The following is a 14882-nucleotide window of genomic DNA, read 5'->3' as shown; positions in this document are numbered from 1 at the left end:
GATCTGGATGAAGCCATTGAGACTTACATTCATGTTCTGTTTCAGTTATCATGTGATGAAACCTGATAGGGTTCATGTAAAGGTAACCCTGATGTGTTAGACATAGGTGCATGTGACTTGAGAAGTTGGTCTACTTGGCATAATCACCTGTTTGAATCAGCCCAGCAGACGCAGAAGATGGCTTTTATTGTAAAGTAACACCATCTAGAAAGCATGCTTGCTTTGCTGCATTCATCATTGAGTTCTTTGATTGCATTGGCTAGACCTAACCCTCCATAATCTTGCAAATGTGTACGTTATCTCTGACAGAGTAATCATGTCTCCTTATTATCTCTAATACAGCTTTGGGTGCTTAAAAAGTACAGTATTTGGCAGCAATTGGACCTGTTATACATGAAGAGAACAGTATGTCATTTGAGTAATGTTAACTTGAACAACGTGATAGTTTTTATTCTTCTTTTTGGCTGACTTTAGGCTCTGAGCGAAAGACTTCAAGAATGTCCACTGTGCTCAAGCAGGTAGTGCCAGGACATTTGGATGTAAATCCATCCAATAGCTTTACCCGAGGAGGTTAGTAAGATTAATTTTATAACTGAGCACTGATGTAATTGAAAACAAAATGCCCCATAAAAAGTGAAAGTGGAACTCATAAGCTCATAGTTAATTGTTTAAGTCTCCATGGAGCACTTTATATCCATTAATTTTTCATGTTTTGTAACCACCTTTTCTTGTAAATTATTGCTTAATGAATTAATAAAATGTTAAGAGGCAAGCTTAAATGCATAATCAAGTGGTATCATAGTAATCCGAGGCTTACAAATCTCTTTTACTTGAGGACATTCAGAAAATCTCAGAGGGAAAAAGGGGACTGCTTGGGGAAATGCAAAAATGACCCAACCTGAAGAATGACTCAACTGGATGAGAGCTCCATAGTGGTCCCAATTTTTAGTCATGGGACCGCCAGGTCCAGCCCTGTAGCTAAGCAGAGACAGCATATGTTGGACCCTGGGGGCTCGTGCTTATCCGGGACAACTGTTGTTACCTCTGAGCTTCTGATTTGGAGGGTTAGGTGTCATTATAAAAGTAAAGTCTGCATGCTGGATTATTTGCTCAATGCCTCCTTCCTCGTAAAGAGCAGCTGATGTTAGGAGGAAGGGAGATAACAGTTTAGAAAAGACCACGTTAACCCCAAGAGTCCCAAAGGGCACCACAGCGTGTACTTCCCCATGAGAGGCAGGGAGAAGAGCACCATTCCATCTCTAGGTGAATCAGGGGAGAGAGCTCCTCATCCAAGCTGCACCCTCCTCCCCTCTGCCTCCTGTCACCCACGTGCAGCTCCTTGGAGCCTGTAATTCGTTTCCATTTTCTTCTCCTTTCTTCCCTTAGTTCAGATCATGGAGAAGTGACTGAAATAGGCCTCCATGTATCACTGAGCACAGACCTGCTGCCCAAGACTATGGCTGAACTTAATTGTCAGTCTATTCGATAATCCTATTGAGGCCTTCCAGGCCCCTTCGACACATAGTGCTACAAAAGTCATCGAACATCATTAGGAAGCAGCTGGTTTCCGGGGTAAAATATTGACCAAGCCATTTGGCAGTGCATGGCAGCCAGTCACCAGACCTGGATCAGACCCTCAGAAGCACTTTTTCCATTCTTATACTGCCATCTTATAACCATGGCTTTTGTGCTTCATAGAGACCCCCCATGGCCTAAAGCCTACATTCACTTGTGGTGACCTCAGTTATAAAAATCCATTTTCTCGGAAAGAACCTAATTTATATCACGCAAAATACAAAAGGACCATCTCTAATTCTGCCTCTCACTTTGGTGCAAATAGGTGCTTGAGGAACAATGTCCCATGTGGGGCCTCACTGGAGCACTTGTAGATGTAAAGACAGGATTATGGGTTCATGCTGCTTACATAAATGCCTGTGTAGTCGTGGCAGAGAGATGCAGCTTATGAGTAAAGGCATTTATTTTTGAAACGGGAGCTCTTATCGCTGTTGTCGTCGTCGTCGTTGTGCTTTTTAATGAATGTGTCTTTGGCTATACCAAATGGTTCCATGGTTTGTTCATCCCAATTTGCTGCTGTGCAGGTCTGATTTATACTGGCCTCCACAAGTGCTCTGACTGCTGGCTGGCATTTCCCTGTCAGCCCAGGAAGCTCTAAAAAGAAGTGGTTATTTTATTGAGGAAATGTGTTTCTGGCTGAATGGAGCCCCCAAGAATCTGGTTCCTTTTGGTATAATTCAACAGTGACGCCTCTCAGTTGCACTGCCCATTTCAAGTTTCATGGAATATTTATGAAATTTGGTACCTTTGAAAAAAACAGGTACTGAAATTTCATTGCACAGGAGTATGGTTCATCTTTTGGTGTGGGATGAGTTGAATCTTGTACTTTTTTTTTACTGTGGTTTCATAATATTTTCTCTTCAATGTTAAATTCCTGGGAAAATTAGTAACCAATTTCTTCCTTCTCATTCTACTGTGACTTTTGCTTCACTGCCTATCCCATGCCTTCTCCCGCCTTTAATTCTACCTACCAGTGTCTGGGCACAGAGATAAATGTTTCATTCAGACAAACCCCAAATCAACAGCTAAGGAAAGAGTCCATAATCAAGGTACAGTTCTCTGTGTTCTGAAACATCCATCATTCTCCACCATGTCCATAACTTGGTATGTTTTCATATGTTCAGAGGGATACTTCTATTTTTTTCCACAACCTTTTGTCATACATATATGTGTGTGTATATATATATATGTATATATATATATACATATATATATAATTTATTTTTATATATATGCATATATAAGGGCAGCAAGAGAGTCAGAAAGGCCTGGGTTCAAGCCCCATCTCTGGCGTCTGCTGGCTATGAGTCCCCAGGTGCCTCTCCAAGACTATATGTTATGAAGCAGTTTCCAGTGTTCATTGACAGAGCACATTTTCTCTCCATGAGATCCCTATACCATGAAATTACAGATCTGAAAAAAAAATTCATACATATTCTAAATTATCAAGTCTACCATTCTGTTTCCCTAAGCTTAAAAATATCCATTAGCATGGCACCTAAAGCAAGCTCAGTACACCACATTTAAGGATACCTCTTTTAGCTGAGCAGATGTGAACTAGAAAGTGTTTTCCTAAGACTTGGTTATGCTTCTCCTATCACAAAAATGCTCTCAAACAGAGAAGCATACAAGGGGTTATGCTGGCTTCTAGCCATGTAGAAACTCAGCCCTTTGTGATGCCTGTCAGAGAGGATCCTTCCAAGAAGAATGCATGCTTTTCTTTGCAAGGGCACTAGAAGTGGCCCAGAATCACTGTCACCCCATCACTGGTAGAAGCATTTGTGTCTGTGTGTGCCTAGCAAGTATTTCTGTTGCTCTAAATGTGTTGCAGTAAGCGTTCTATGATTATATATGAAATAAACCGCATCCCCACTGCCCTGTGATGTGAGATCTGATATAGCATGATTCAGATACCCATCACACCTCCTGGAGTTTGTAGCTTTGTAGAAGCCAATCAATAGCAAATTATCTTGTTCGCTAAATGTGTAATATCCTTGCCTAAAGAGGGAAATTCCTAATGATAATTGATGTGATGAAGACAGAATTAAAATCTACATGGGCTTCTTCAAACATCAAGAGCAGGCATGCTTTTAGAACATATCTGCATCTGACTTTCCTTTTAGATTTGTCTTCTAACCTGGCTTCTGCGAAATGCGGAATTCCAAGCCTTCATTGCTGACTAGGCTTTAAGAAATTGCATGTTAAGAGAAAATAAGGGGAAATTCCATCATTCTCAGAATCTTCATGCTCTCAGACTGTCCGTGGCCTCTGTATGATTGATTCAAGGGTATTGATTTCCAATCTAACATCAGGTTTTTTGTAACTTTTTTATTATACCTGCTAACTGCAGCAGGAAGAATGTTAGTGACATCAGTCCTTAAGTCTTCAGAAAGTATGGGGGAGAAGGTTCCCAGAGAACCCCCACTTTTCCCCAGCCTCCAGCCTGCATAGTATGCCCAATATATGCAGTACTGGTAATGCATGGCTAGCTTTTCTTACAGCAAGCTTTTTACCAGCCTCCAATCCCCAGTCAGACATTTGTATAATTCTGTAACATAAGCTGACACTTTGCTCCTTCTGCTCCCGTGACAAGCCAGCTGCTCTTTGAGCTCCAGGAAAGCTAACTGTAACTCAGCTGTCAGAAGGAGTTAAATAGGTCTGTCAGCTAAAAACTTACCCAAACAAGAGGCCTGAGATTCTAAAAGCCATGGTCCTGTAGAATGCCAGAAATGCTCTGCTGAGTGATGCCCTGATTGTGTGCCTCAGGGGCACCAGCACAGAAGCCTCCTCTGTTGTTGTTAATGACACCAGCTCCTATCTGAAGTGGACCCAGGTTTACAGAGCCCTCTGACACAACAGCACTGGAGAGTGGGTGGTTCAAGTACTAGTGTCTCCATTTTACAAAAAAGGAAACTGAGGCTCAAAGAGGAGGAATAACTGACTTAAAGGGACAAAACTTGTGATCATTAGAATAGGAATTCACCTAGCAAAATGGCTTTCTTCTGTTTCCTCCAAGTACTCTGGTTCATTTTGGAAAACGTTGGTCTTGAGAACAGATTCATCCTGTTTCAGATTCTAGTGTCATTAAGCTAGATGGAATTGATGTTGGTCTCTTCTCTTCAGAAACGGGTACAAAGTGCATGCTTTGGGTTCTGTAGTCATTATGATTTCCAGGTAAGATAATTGCATTCATCCAACCTGTTTTATAATGTTTGTGCCTCTTACAAAGGTGTCTGGGCCAGCCTTCGCTCCAGCAATCGCTTTATCACCTCTCCAGCATCCTTCATTGATGTTGGCGCCCGACTTGCAGGCAAAGATCACCCAGCATCCTTCAGTAACAGTGCCTACTTACAGAATCAGCTCCTGAAGCGCCAAGCTGCCTTGTACATATTTGGCGAAAAATCACAGCTAAGGGTAACATTTCTCTTTATCACTCAGGAAAGTGAGGACAGCTCTTCGGGCTGCTTCTGATTCAGACGCCATTCTTTGTGAGCCTGTTTCTCTAGCCTAGCTTCCCTGCATGCCCCAGGGTGTGACTCTGACCCTGGTGAAACCCCTAGGTACCCCTAACAGCCAACCCCCTCTTCAAATGGTGGGTACCGCTGGCTTAGGGCCTTTGCTTCCTCCACAATAACAGTGGCTGCTCATGTTTCAAGCCCTTCACAACCATTCTTTGTGTTCAGTTTCTGCAAAGCTTTGTGAAGAAGGCAGGGCAAATGGTGTCATCCCCATCTGACAGATGAGGAAAGGTAAAGTGAAAGAGCCCAAAGACGCTGTTAGGGAGTGATAAGTAGGGTTAGAAAATAAACACACTTATATACATATCTACTCATGTGGATTTAGGCCCATGCTTATTTGGGGAGAATGTGAGTATCATTTTTGATAGCTAATATATGTATGGAGACTAACATTATATTGAACCCAGGTCTTCTAACTATAAACCCAGGGCTCTCTGGGGACACAGTAGAGTCTAATTTTGTCAAAAAATGGCTGAGCTGGAATGATATAATGTCAAAGTTTGGAGATGAAGACTATTCTAATTATCATTTGGTGAGGAACATGCCTTACCTTGAAGTCCCTAGTCCAGAAAGCAGTTTTCTGGTAGTAAGCTTGTACATGTAGAATCTGCACCAAGGCTTTGAAATCTAGCCACAGCAGTGACTGTGCTAGGAACAGGATTGGGTACCCTGTGTTGGTGAGGTAACCTTCCTGAATGGGCATGCTGAGCATGCCCCACACTCCAAAGAATTTGGGTCTGCTTGCAGTACCTTCAGTTGTTCAGTGTATGTTTACTGAATAGGTGATACATATCAATTCATTAGTGGGAGCAAAAAACCAACTAATTCATGTTGCACCACCTACCCTACCTGTAGTTGTTCTTGGCCTTAGGCTTCCTGGACATGTTATGGCTAATGCATGCATGCACATGCATGAACACACCTACACACCCAGACTCAGGGCTATGAAGTGGTTTTTAGAATTTGTCTCATTGCTTTAGTCACAAAAATACTTCAAGAACTGAAGTGTGTTTGTGTACATGTGTATACTTATATATCCATTAGCCATGGAAATAAGCAATACTCACAATCCAAAGAATTCAAGATAGACCTAAAGAAAATCAGGCCATGACGCCAAAATAAAATCACTGTTCTAAACATACTTTTTCATCACTTTTGGTTTAGTTTGGTTTCTGTGAGAATCTGTGTTTGTAAGAAGACATCCAGCAGATATCTGTATCCTCAGACCCTTGGGACAAAGAAACAGGAGGAGAAAGTTTTGGTTTTTTTTTTCCTGACCAAGGAAGCTTTTTGAAAACCCTTTGAAAGGCTAATGTGTGTTATATATTCAGGGAGATGCATATACTCGGCTCCTTCATACAGGGTTAATAGCCAGTGAATTGGAGCTCAGAGCCAATGCTGGCGTTGTTGTGCTGTGAATCTGTCAGTCACTAAGAGTCCTCCTTAAAAGAGAATGCCCTATAGCAGCAGTAGGTACAATCCCTAATTGAAGCTCCCATTCATTGACACTGTGCTTTAAATGAATTAATTTTTAAGTAAGAAGTCCTCAAGAAACTTTCAGTCTGAGGTTACATGGAAAGTCATCCCCAAGTAGCCATCAGTCCAAACAGGCCTGGTACACCAGCTGTAACATGGAGCAGAGAGCCAGAGCCAGAGTAGAAGCACCTGTTGATCCCCTTTCCCTGCCTCCCTGGGGCCCTTTTGCCTCATGGGGTCTTCACCCACATGACAGATGAGGAGAAAGGCAGGCTAGTCAGTTGCTAACATCAGTGCAGCCTTATCAGTGGGACACTAGCCTGCCGTGTCATTTCATCAGTGATAGGACAGTCAGGTGGGGGAGCAAACAATAGGTTTTCCCTTTACCCATTGAAACTCAACCCTAACATGTATAAGAAAGCCTAATTTCATCAGTATGACCCAGTCACCATGTGCTAGAGCAGAGTTTGCCATTTGTTCTCTTAGAAAGGCGCCCCACTTACTTAGAATGCCAGCAGTGGCAGCTGGTGAGTTCCCACTGCCCAATCTCAGTCTCACCATTTACCCCAGACAGTCACACTTCAACACATGAAGCCGTCTCCATCGACAGAACTCTTGGGAGAGGCGCGGCATTCCTTGTGAACGTGCCCTGCCGCCCTTCCATAAACATGAGAGCCTGCAGAGTGCCCTGTGTGGCCCAGCACCAGGCTGACAGTGGTTTGCAACTTAGGAAACAGAATGTTGAACTTAACTTTGAAGGCACCAAAATAAAATACTGTTCCTGGAAAACTACACATGTGACCTTATCTGCAATTTTCCTCTTAGAGCAGTAAGGATGATTCCTTGTACTTTGATGTTGGAGGGGTTTTAAAATTAAAATATCTCCTGGCAGATGAGATTGGGAGTCTTGTAAGTCATCTTAAGGGCAAAGTAGTCAGTCTTAAAGTTGAAACTAATTTCCCGTTGTGAAATAACATTATAAATAGGATCTCCATTGGTTCAATATTCCTCCGTGATAAAAATTTTAATGGATGGTGGCTCATAGATTGAGAATTGGAAGGGGCCCTCTAGATAAAGAAAGACTGAGAGCAGAGAGAAGAGGTGACTTGTCCAGCAGCTCACACAGGTAGTTAAGTATCCTAAGTGGGATAATCCAGAGTGTTGGAAACCCTTAGAGTGTCATGAGACAAAGTGTTTCAGATGGAATGGACATCTTGCAGAGGCAGCTTTCTGTTATATGGTTTATAACCTACAATGGGGGACCAGGACTTAAAGCTAAATTCTCCAGTGGTCACACCCACATATCAACTAACCTTTAGCTGCCACATAGGGAGGCAGAAAAAGCCAGGACTCAAGACCAGGAAATCAAGGTTCATGTGGCCAGGGATATCAGGCAGGTGCACGTCTAACTGTGGGAATGTGAGCTATCATTATTGTTATTATTTTCTGTTCCCTGGCTTTCAGAAAATTTGCGCTGCAGGAGCAGTATAATTTGTTTTTGTATTATGTGATACAACACTCTCACTAGCTTGAAGAGGTATAATATCATGTCCTCCCTTAGGATTAACCTAAGGGTGTTTGGACACTCTTGGCTGGCACTACTGGGTTATTAGTATAGCACAACTATCTAAAGGATTCCTTCCTATTTACCTGCATCACCAATTCCTTCTTAAATTTCTAACAGGTTAAACCTAACCAGTTGAAAATAGGCTTAAAGAATAAGCAGTTATAAGCTCAGCCAGTATTTAAGTTTTACTGCATCACTTTTGGGCAGCTAGGTGATGCAGTGAATAATGTACTGGACCTGGAATCAGGAAGACCTGAGCTCAGATCAGGCCTCAGATACTTACTGGGCAAGACTCTGTTTGCCTTAGTTTCCTCATCTGTAAAATGAGCCGGAAAAGGTAATGGCAAGCCACTCTAGTATCTTTGCCAAGAAAACCCCAAGTGGAGTCACAACAAAGTCAGACACGACCGAACCAAGTATACAACAACTCTGTCTTTAGGCCCTCAGAATGATAGTAATTTTCCATATTTGAGTGATATACTAGAGGACACAGGGAAGATGGGGTCACCATACCCTGTACAAGCTTTTGAACGCCCAATTTTACTTGCATGACAGTTGCTATGGAGTAGATGGGATTAGCCACATAGGGCCTCATTTCCTGTGAAGCTCTTCTGCATGCTCAGGGAGGGAGTTTGAGACAATAGGCTAATAGTATTGCTTGGTCTCATCAAGTATGGACAGTGTTGCTAGGAAATTTGCAGTGCCTCTTCTGAATAACCTTTGGCACCTTTGTCCACAGGGTTTCAAATTAGAATTTGCTTTAAACTGTGAGTTTGTTCCTGTTGAATTCAATGACATCCGACAAGTGAAAGCCAGCTTTAAAAAGCTGATGAGGGCTTGTGTCCCCAGCTCTATTCCTACTGATTCTGAAGTGACGTTCCTCAAGGCACTAGGAGACTCCGAATGGTTCCCACAGGTAATTAATTGATGTAGCATGTTCCTTCTGAGTCCTCTCAAGTGTCCAAGTCCTCTCTGTCCAGGAGACTTCTCAGCACTAGGAATAACTGGATACCAAGCTTCAAGGTAAGCTAGTCTGGGGATGTCAATCTTTGAAAAGTGTTTGAGTATCTTTGTGCTAATGCCAAACAAAGAACAAAATCTGGCCATGGCAAGAGATGGGTGTACCCCTCTCCTAATCCCCAGCTTAAGTTACATTTCTATCCCAGGATGCTGCTATAAAGAAAAAAGTTAAAATCATTTTGATAACAAGAAAAAAAGTGGAAATCTGAATGAAATTCAATTCACCAAAAATGTATTAGCCCATACTATGGGCAAGCACTGGAGATACAGGAACAGTTCTGACCTATTATCTCTGTGCAGATCACTCTCAAATCTAAATCTTCAGCCCCAGTTTTTCTCCTGAGCCTCAGACATATTTTTTCAACTAATTCCAAGGCATCTCTAACTGGATATCCTGCCAGTACCTCAAACTCAGTACATCCAAAATTAAACTCATCCTATTTCCCAGACTAGTTTCTCTTCTTGACATCCTTTTTTGTTCATGGTACTCTCTTCCAAGTCACCCAAGACAAAAATGCCACCTTTGACTCTTCCCTTCCATTTATCAGTCACTACCAATTAGTCTCCAAATCCTGTGAATTTAATCTCCACAGTGTCTTGTATGCCTCAGTCTTTCCATTTCAGCTGCCCCATCCTAGCTCAGGCCTTCACTATCTCCCACCCGGCTTATTGCAGTGATCTCCTAACTGGTTTTTTGTCTCCTATTTCTCACCCCTTTGATCCATCCATAAAAAATGGTCTGATGCACATCTCTGATCAGGTTACTTCCCATTGCCTACCAAGTTCCTTATGCTGACATTCAAGGCCTTCCACAAAGTTTCAGCTTACTTTTCCAAGTTTATTTTGTGTTGCTGTCCATCATGTACAAGCCAATTTTAACAACTCACCAAGCCACAAACATTTCTAGCATTTTTCATTCATTTGCCTTTACTCGTATTGTTGTCTAGGCTTTACATGTCCTCCCACATCTGTGTATCCATTAAAATCAGCTGTTGTACAGGAGCCGGACCAATTCCTCTGGGAAGCTTTCATTGATCTCCCTGCTGGAGAGTGATCCTCCTCTCCTTTGACCAACCCTAGTGCTTCATTTATACTTCTTTTATAAATTTACTACATTCTTTATCTTTGTATGCACACACTCACTCAAGCACAAATGCATACGCCCAGAACTTCCTTTTAAGCATGTTGAATTTGTGATGTGGTGACACATGCAAGTTGAAATGCCTTGTGAGTTGTTGTAAATATGGGACCGAAACTCAGGCAGTTCAGGACAGACATGTGAAATTGGGCCTCACCAGCATAAAGGCGTAGTTGAAAGTGAGAAAACAGATAAGTTCTCTAAGCATAGAGCAAAAAGAAGACTGAAAAGAGAACCTTAGAAACATTTACTTTCAGGACAGGAGGAGGAAAGGAAAGGAATGACAAAGATGATTGATAGATATCAATCTATTTGCTTTCCATTGAAGTACACCTTTGGTATAATCCAATGTCAGGGAAGCTGAAAGAAGCTAGAACTTCCAGAAAGGGGGCAGAGAAGGAAATCAGTAGCATCAAATGGTGAAAAGGGCCAAGGATGATGAAGATGGAGAAAAACCCTTTGGATACAGCAGTGATTATCCTTAGGAGGTCAGATTCTAGGAGTTAGAGGGGGGAAATGGAGGGGCTACGGAAGCAGCAAGCATAGTCCACTCACTAAGAGAAGAGAGAGTGTGGAAGGAAAGAAATAAAAAGGTGGTAATTGATGACTTTGAGGAAAGTCCTGGCATTAGTTTGTGAGGTTTTTTGTCCAAAACTATGATTTTAACCATTAGGTGGTATGGGTAGTAAGCTAAATGAAGGAAAACCAAAATAAGATTCACCTATGATATTCAAAAAAGATTATTTAGATCACATTATGTCTGAGAGAGAATTTAACTGCTTTATCATCTTCACTCAAAGCACTTTTTTGTTCCTTCCCTCTCCTGGACAAGAGAGATAACCATAATTTTATCTAAGTTGGGGCAGAGTTGATCATCTTCATGTGTAGAGCTGGCCCTTGGCAACTTTAGGAAATAGAATTTATTTTCAGTACCCTCCACCTCTCCTTTCAGAGCTCCTCTTTCTCTTCCTGGCTCCTCCTTCCTCCTTAGCCCCTTCCCCATACATAATGCACTCAAATATCTAGTGCCTAACCAAGCTGCCCCAAAATTGAGATATCGCTGAAGATCTCCCTCCCAAGCCCTATGCTTTAACCTTCAGATTTATCTTGCCATCTTACTGAACATTCAGGCTCATCTGGCAGTCTCTGGTACCCTTAGTCCCCAACCGTCTAGGCGAGTTAGGCTCCTCCAGTACCTCACTCTCTAGCAAACCAGAATGTTAATAACAAATAACAGACTCTTGGGCTGTCCTCAGAGGAAATTTAACAGAGAACTCATGGACACATGGTGCCTGTTCCAAAAGAATTACAGTAATTGTGGCAAGCAAAAGATGAGCAGGCATGTTGTGTAGATAGATGCTTAGGTGCAGGAGGGCATTCCCCTCCTACTATTCCCTGCTTAGAAGTGACACCAGCAAAGATTTACATGAATGGATACAAAGTGAAGTGAACAGAACCAGGAGAACCTCATACACATTAGTGACAGTATTGTTCAATGAAGAACTGTGAATGATTTAGCTATTCTCAGCAGTACAATAATCCAAGACAATCCCAAAGGACTAATGATGAAGCATACTATCCACCTCCAGATAAAGAACTGAGATTGTTTGAATACAGACTGAAGCATGCTATCTTTCACTTTCTTTTATTCAAGTCTTGTACAAAATGACTAACGTGGAAATGTTTTACATGATTGCACATGTATAACCTATATCTGATTGCCTAGCATCTCACGGAGGGGGGAGGGAAGGCAGAAGAGGGATAGAATTTAGAACTCAAAACTTAAAAAAAACCAAATGTTAAAAAATTGTTTTAACATGTAAAAGGGGAAAATAAAATATATTTTTAAAAAGTGATACCAGCCTTGTTCTTGGGGGCCTCTCCCACCTACTAGAATATGCACATGGTTTTAAAAATGTGGCCAGTCCCTGCTGGTACTGCCAAGAAAAAGTGATGAAGACCTCCGAAATGTTAGATGGAACTCTGTGGCAGATTTATGGGAGGACCCAGGCAAAAGTCACCCTGGATGGGCAGGCACAGAAGAATCGTAGTTATCTGAAGAAATCTCCATATCAATGAGATCACAGATCAGTTTGAGGTTTTTTAAATGTCTCCATGTCTCTGGCCAGCCCACATATATTCCCCTTGAAATCTACCTACTGGGCTCAAGTCATGAGTTTATTATGAGGGTTTTGAGTCAGTTGGTTTGGTATAATCACTGAGAACAAACGGAGAAAGCTTTCTTCCCATTTGATTACATAATAGTTATCATGATTGACTTGAACCATTTTCAGCAACAGTCAGCTAAAGTGAGGGAAACATTTTAAAAAGCACAGTCATTCACTATGTGCAAGACCGCCTTCTTAAGCACAAAGATCATCTCAGACCAGACTCCCTTGCTTTGAAACTCTAGCTTTACCACTTACCAAGGAGTTCTCTGTGGTCAAATTCCATCACAACATTATTACTTGGAAACTTTTAAAAGCAGACATTAAAACAAGGTGCTAAGGCATTTTATCTTGATGTTACTGAAACTCTGCATGTTTGCGGACAGTCCTGGGGTCACACCGTCCAAATGACTCAGCTGTGTTCATGGCACAATTAAATGTTACATCCCAGGTTGACACAAAGTTTCCATGTCCACAGTTGCCAAGCTGTCCTCTGTTTAACCATGGTCTCATTTCTGTCCATTGCTCAGCTCCACAGGTTACTGCTGCTGGCTGTGGTTGTAGCTGAAGTGCTGGAGAGCGGCTCCTCTGTCCTGGTCTGTTTGGAAGATGGCTGGGATATCACCACTCAGGTAAACTGCTTGCATGAATTTTGTCATGTTTTAACTTTTGAATTTACATGTCACTTTAGTTTGTTGCAAAGTTCAGTATATAAATCTTGTCATCAAATGATCACTGTCTTTGTCAAGTGAAGAAATCCTGTTTTGCATGTGCTCTTCCATCCAAATTCTCTGGCTGTGGAATTTCAGCACGTATCTGGCATTTGCAAAACACCAGCACCTGCAGTTATGTTGGGTTGACAAAGGAATAAATACCAACCTTCATTTGGCCATACCCTGATGTCCTTAGGCACAGATTTGCATCATTTCTCTCCATTTCTTGGCAATGGGAACCCTCCTTATTTTTCCTGAAATGGTCAAGAATAGAGAGAGGAGACCATCATTATTGGTGGAACAAGGAGAGTATGAACAAGTTGCATGTGGACTCTTATCAGATTGATTCATTGATTAATAGAATAGAAAAAGCACTAGAATTAAAGGACGAAATTATGGGTTCTGTTCTTGGTTCTGCCACATGATAATAAGCAAGTAACAATCTATCTGAGCCTCAGTTTCCTAAACTGTAAAACTGGGATAATCATAATTTTGAACTATTTCCCGGTAGTACAAATTCACTAGTACAAGATCAGGAAGATATGGTGAGACAGTAGTGAATCCCCAGAAAGAGCCGGGGGCTTTATTGAGCTACAAGAAAGCTAATGTGATCTTGGACTGCACTGAGACGGACAGACCACCACTGGAGCAATGTTCTGTCCAAGGCAGGAAGGATGATGGCAAATGCAAAAGTGTTCTGGGGTGGGTAACAAGGATGGAGAAGGAAATGGAGCTCTTTTCATTCAATTTAACGGACATTTATTAAGTGCATACTATGTCCAAGACACTGCACTGGGTGCTCTGAATAGAAAGACACAAACAGAATGGGGAAGGGAAGGAATATAACATGTACAGAAGCATAGTAGAAGAAAAATTGAGAAAGAGAAAGCAATGACGTCTGGGAAGAATCAGGGAAGGCTTCACAGAGGAGATAGTCCCTGATCAAATGAAAACAAGGATTCCAAGAGGCAGAGATGAAGGCAGATGTTCCAAGCATGGGGGAATAACCCATGTGAAGAGGCAACAGCTACAGGGTCTTAGCCAGAACCTAGTGCTTGTAAAGGGGGTTGGCATGAAAGAAGACTGGAAAGAAAGGTTGGAGCCGGGTTACAAAGAGCCTCAGTATCTAGCTGGAGATACGTGTTCAGGAAGCCACAGATGGTTTTTGAGCAGGAGAGTGACCTATTCAGGCCTGTGCCTTAAGAAGGCCTATGGAGCAGCTGAGCAGAAGGTAGAGTGGAGTGGAAGAGACTGGAAGCTGGGACACCAAATAGAAGGAAATTATAGTAGTGCCAGAAGAGGTGATAAGGGCTTGGATGAGAGTGATGGCTATGTAAGTGATGAAAAAGGAATGAGGAGACAGAATCAACAAGGCTCAGCTGCAAATAAGACACAGCAGGTGAGGGAGAAGGAAGCATCAGCGAGGACTTTGGAGTGATAAAACTAGGTGACCAGGAAGATGGCAGTGCCCTCAACAGAAACATGGAAATTGGAAGAAGAGAAGGGTTGTAGGAGAAGATAATGTGTTTGAGGTGCCTGTGGGATATCCACGGAAATTTCCAGCAGGCAATTGTGGATACAGGGCTGAGGTTCGGAAGAGGGGTTTGACAGGCAGGTTGGGAAGTCATCTGTAGAAAGGAGACTTGAACCAATGGGAGCCAATGAGCTTTCTAATGGAGGGGGAGAGAACAGAGAAGAGAGCCCAGG

The 14882-nt window shown here is 42.2% G+C and overlaps 1 protein-coding gene across 2 annotated transcripts in view; it reads left to right on the top strand.

The window, feature by feature from the left end:
* SBF2 (SET binding factor 2) overlaps positions 1–14882 on the top strand; it is a 509481-nt gene that overhangs the window by 452635 nt on the left and 41964 nt on the right. Inside the window, exons 29-32 of one of the 2 annotated variants that reach the window (XM_036762803.1) lie at positions 475–570; positions 4805–4989; positions 8876–9052; positions 12993–13094. In XM_036762803.1, coding sequence (XP_036618698.1) covers positions 475–570; positions 4805–4989; positions 8876–9052; positions 12993–13094 — 560 coding nt within the window. The remainder of the gene's footprint in view (positions 1–474; positions 571–4804; positions 4990–8875; positions 9053–12992; positions 13095–14882) is intronic. The other variant, XM_036762802.1, reaches the window with a different exon arrangement.

This window comes from Trichosurus vulpecula, chromosome 6 (assembly GCF_011100635.1).
Source record: "Trichosurus vulpecula isolate mTriVul1 chromosome 6, mTriVul1.pri, whole genome shotgun sequence".
Classification (NCBI taxonomy): Eukaryota; Metazoa; Chordata; class Mammalia; order Diprotodontia; family Phalangeridae; genus Trichosurus; species Trichosurus vulpecula.
This window is presented reverse-complemented; position numbering and strand designations above follow the sequence as displayed.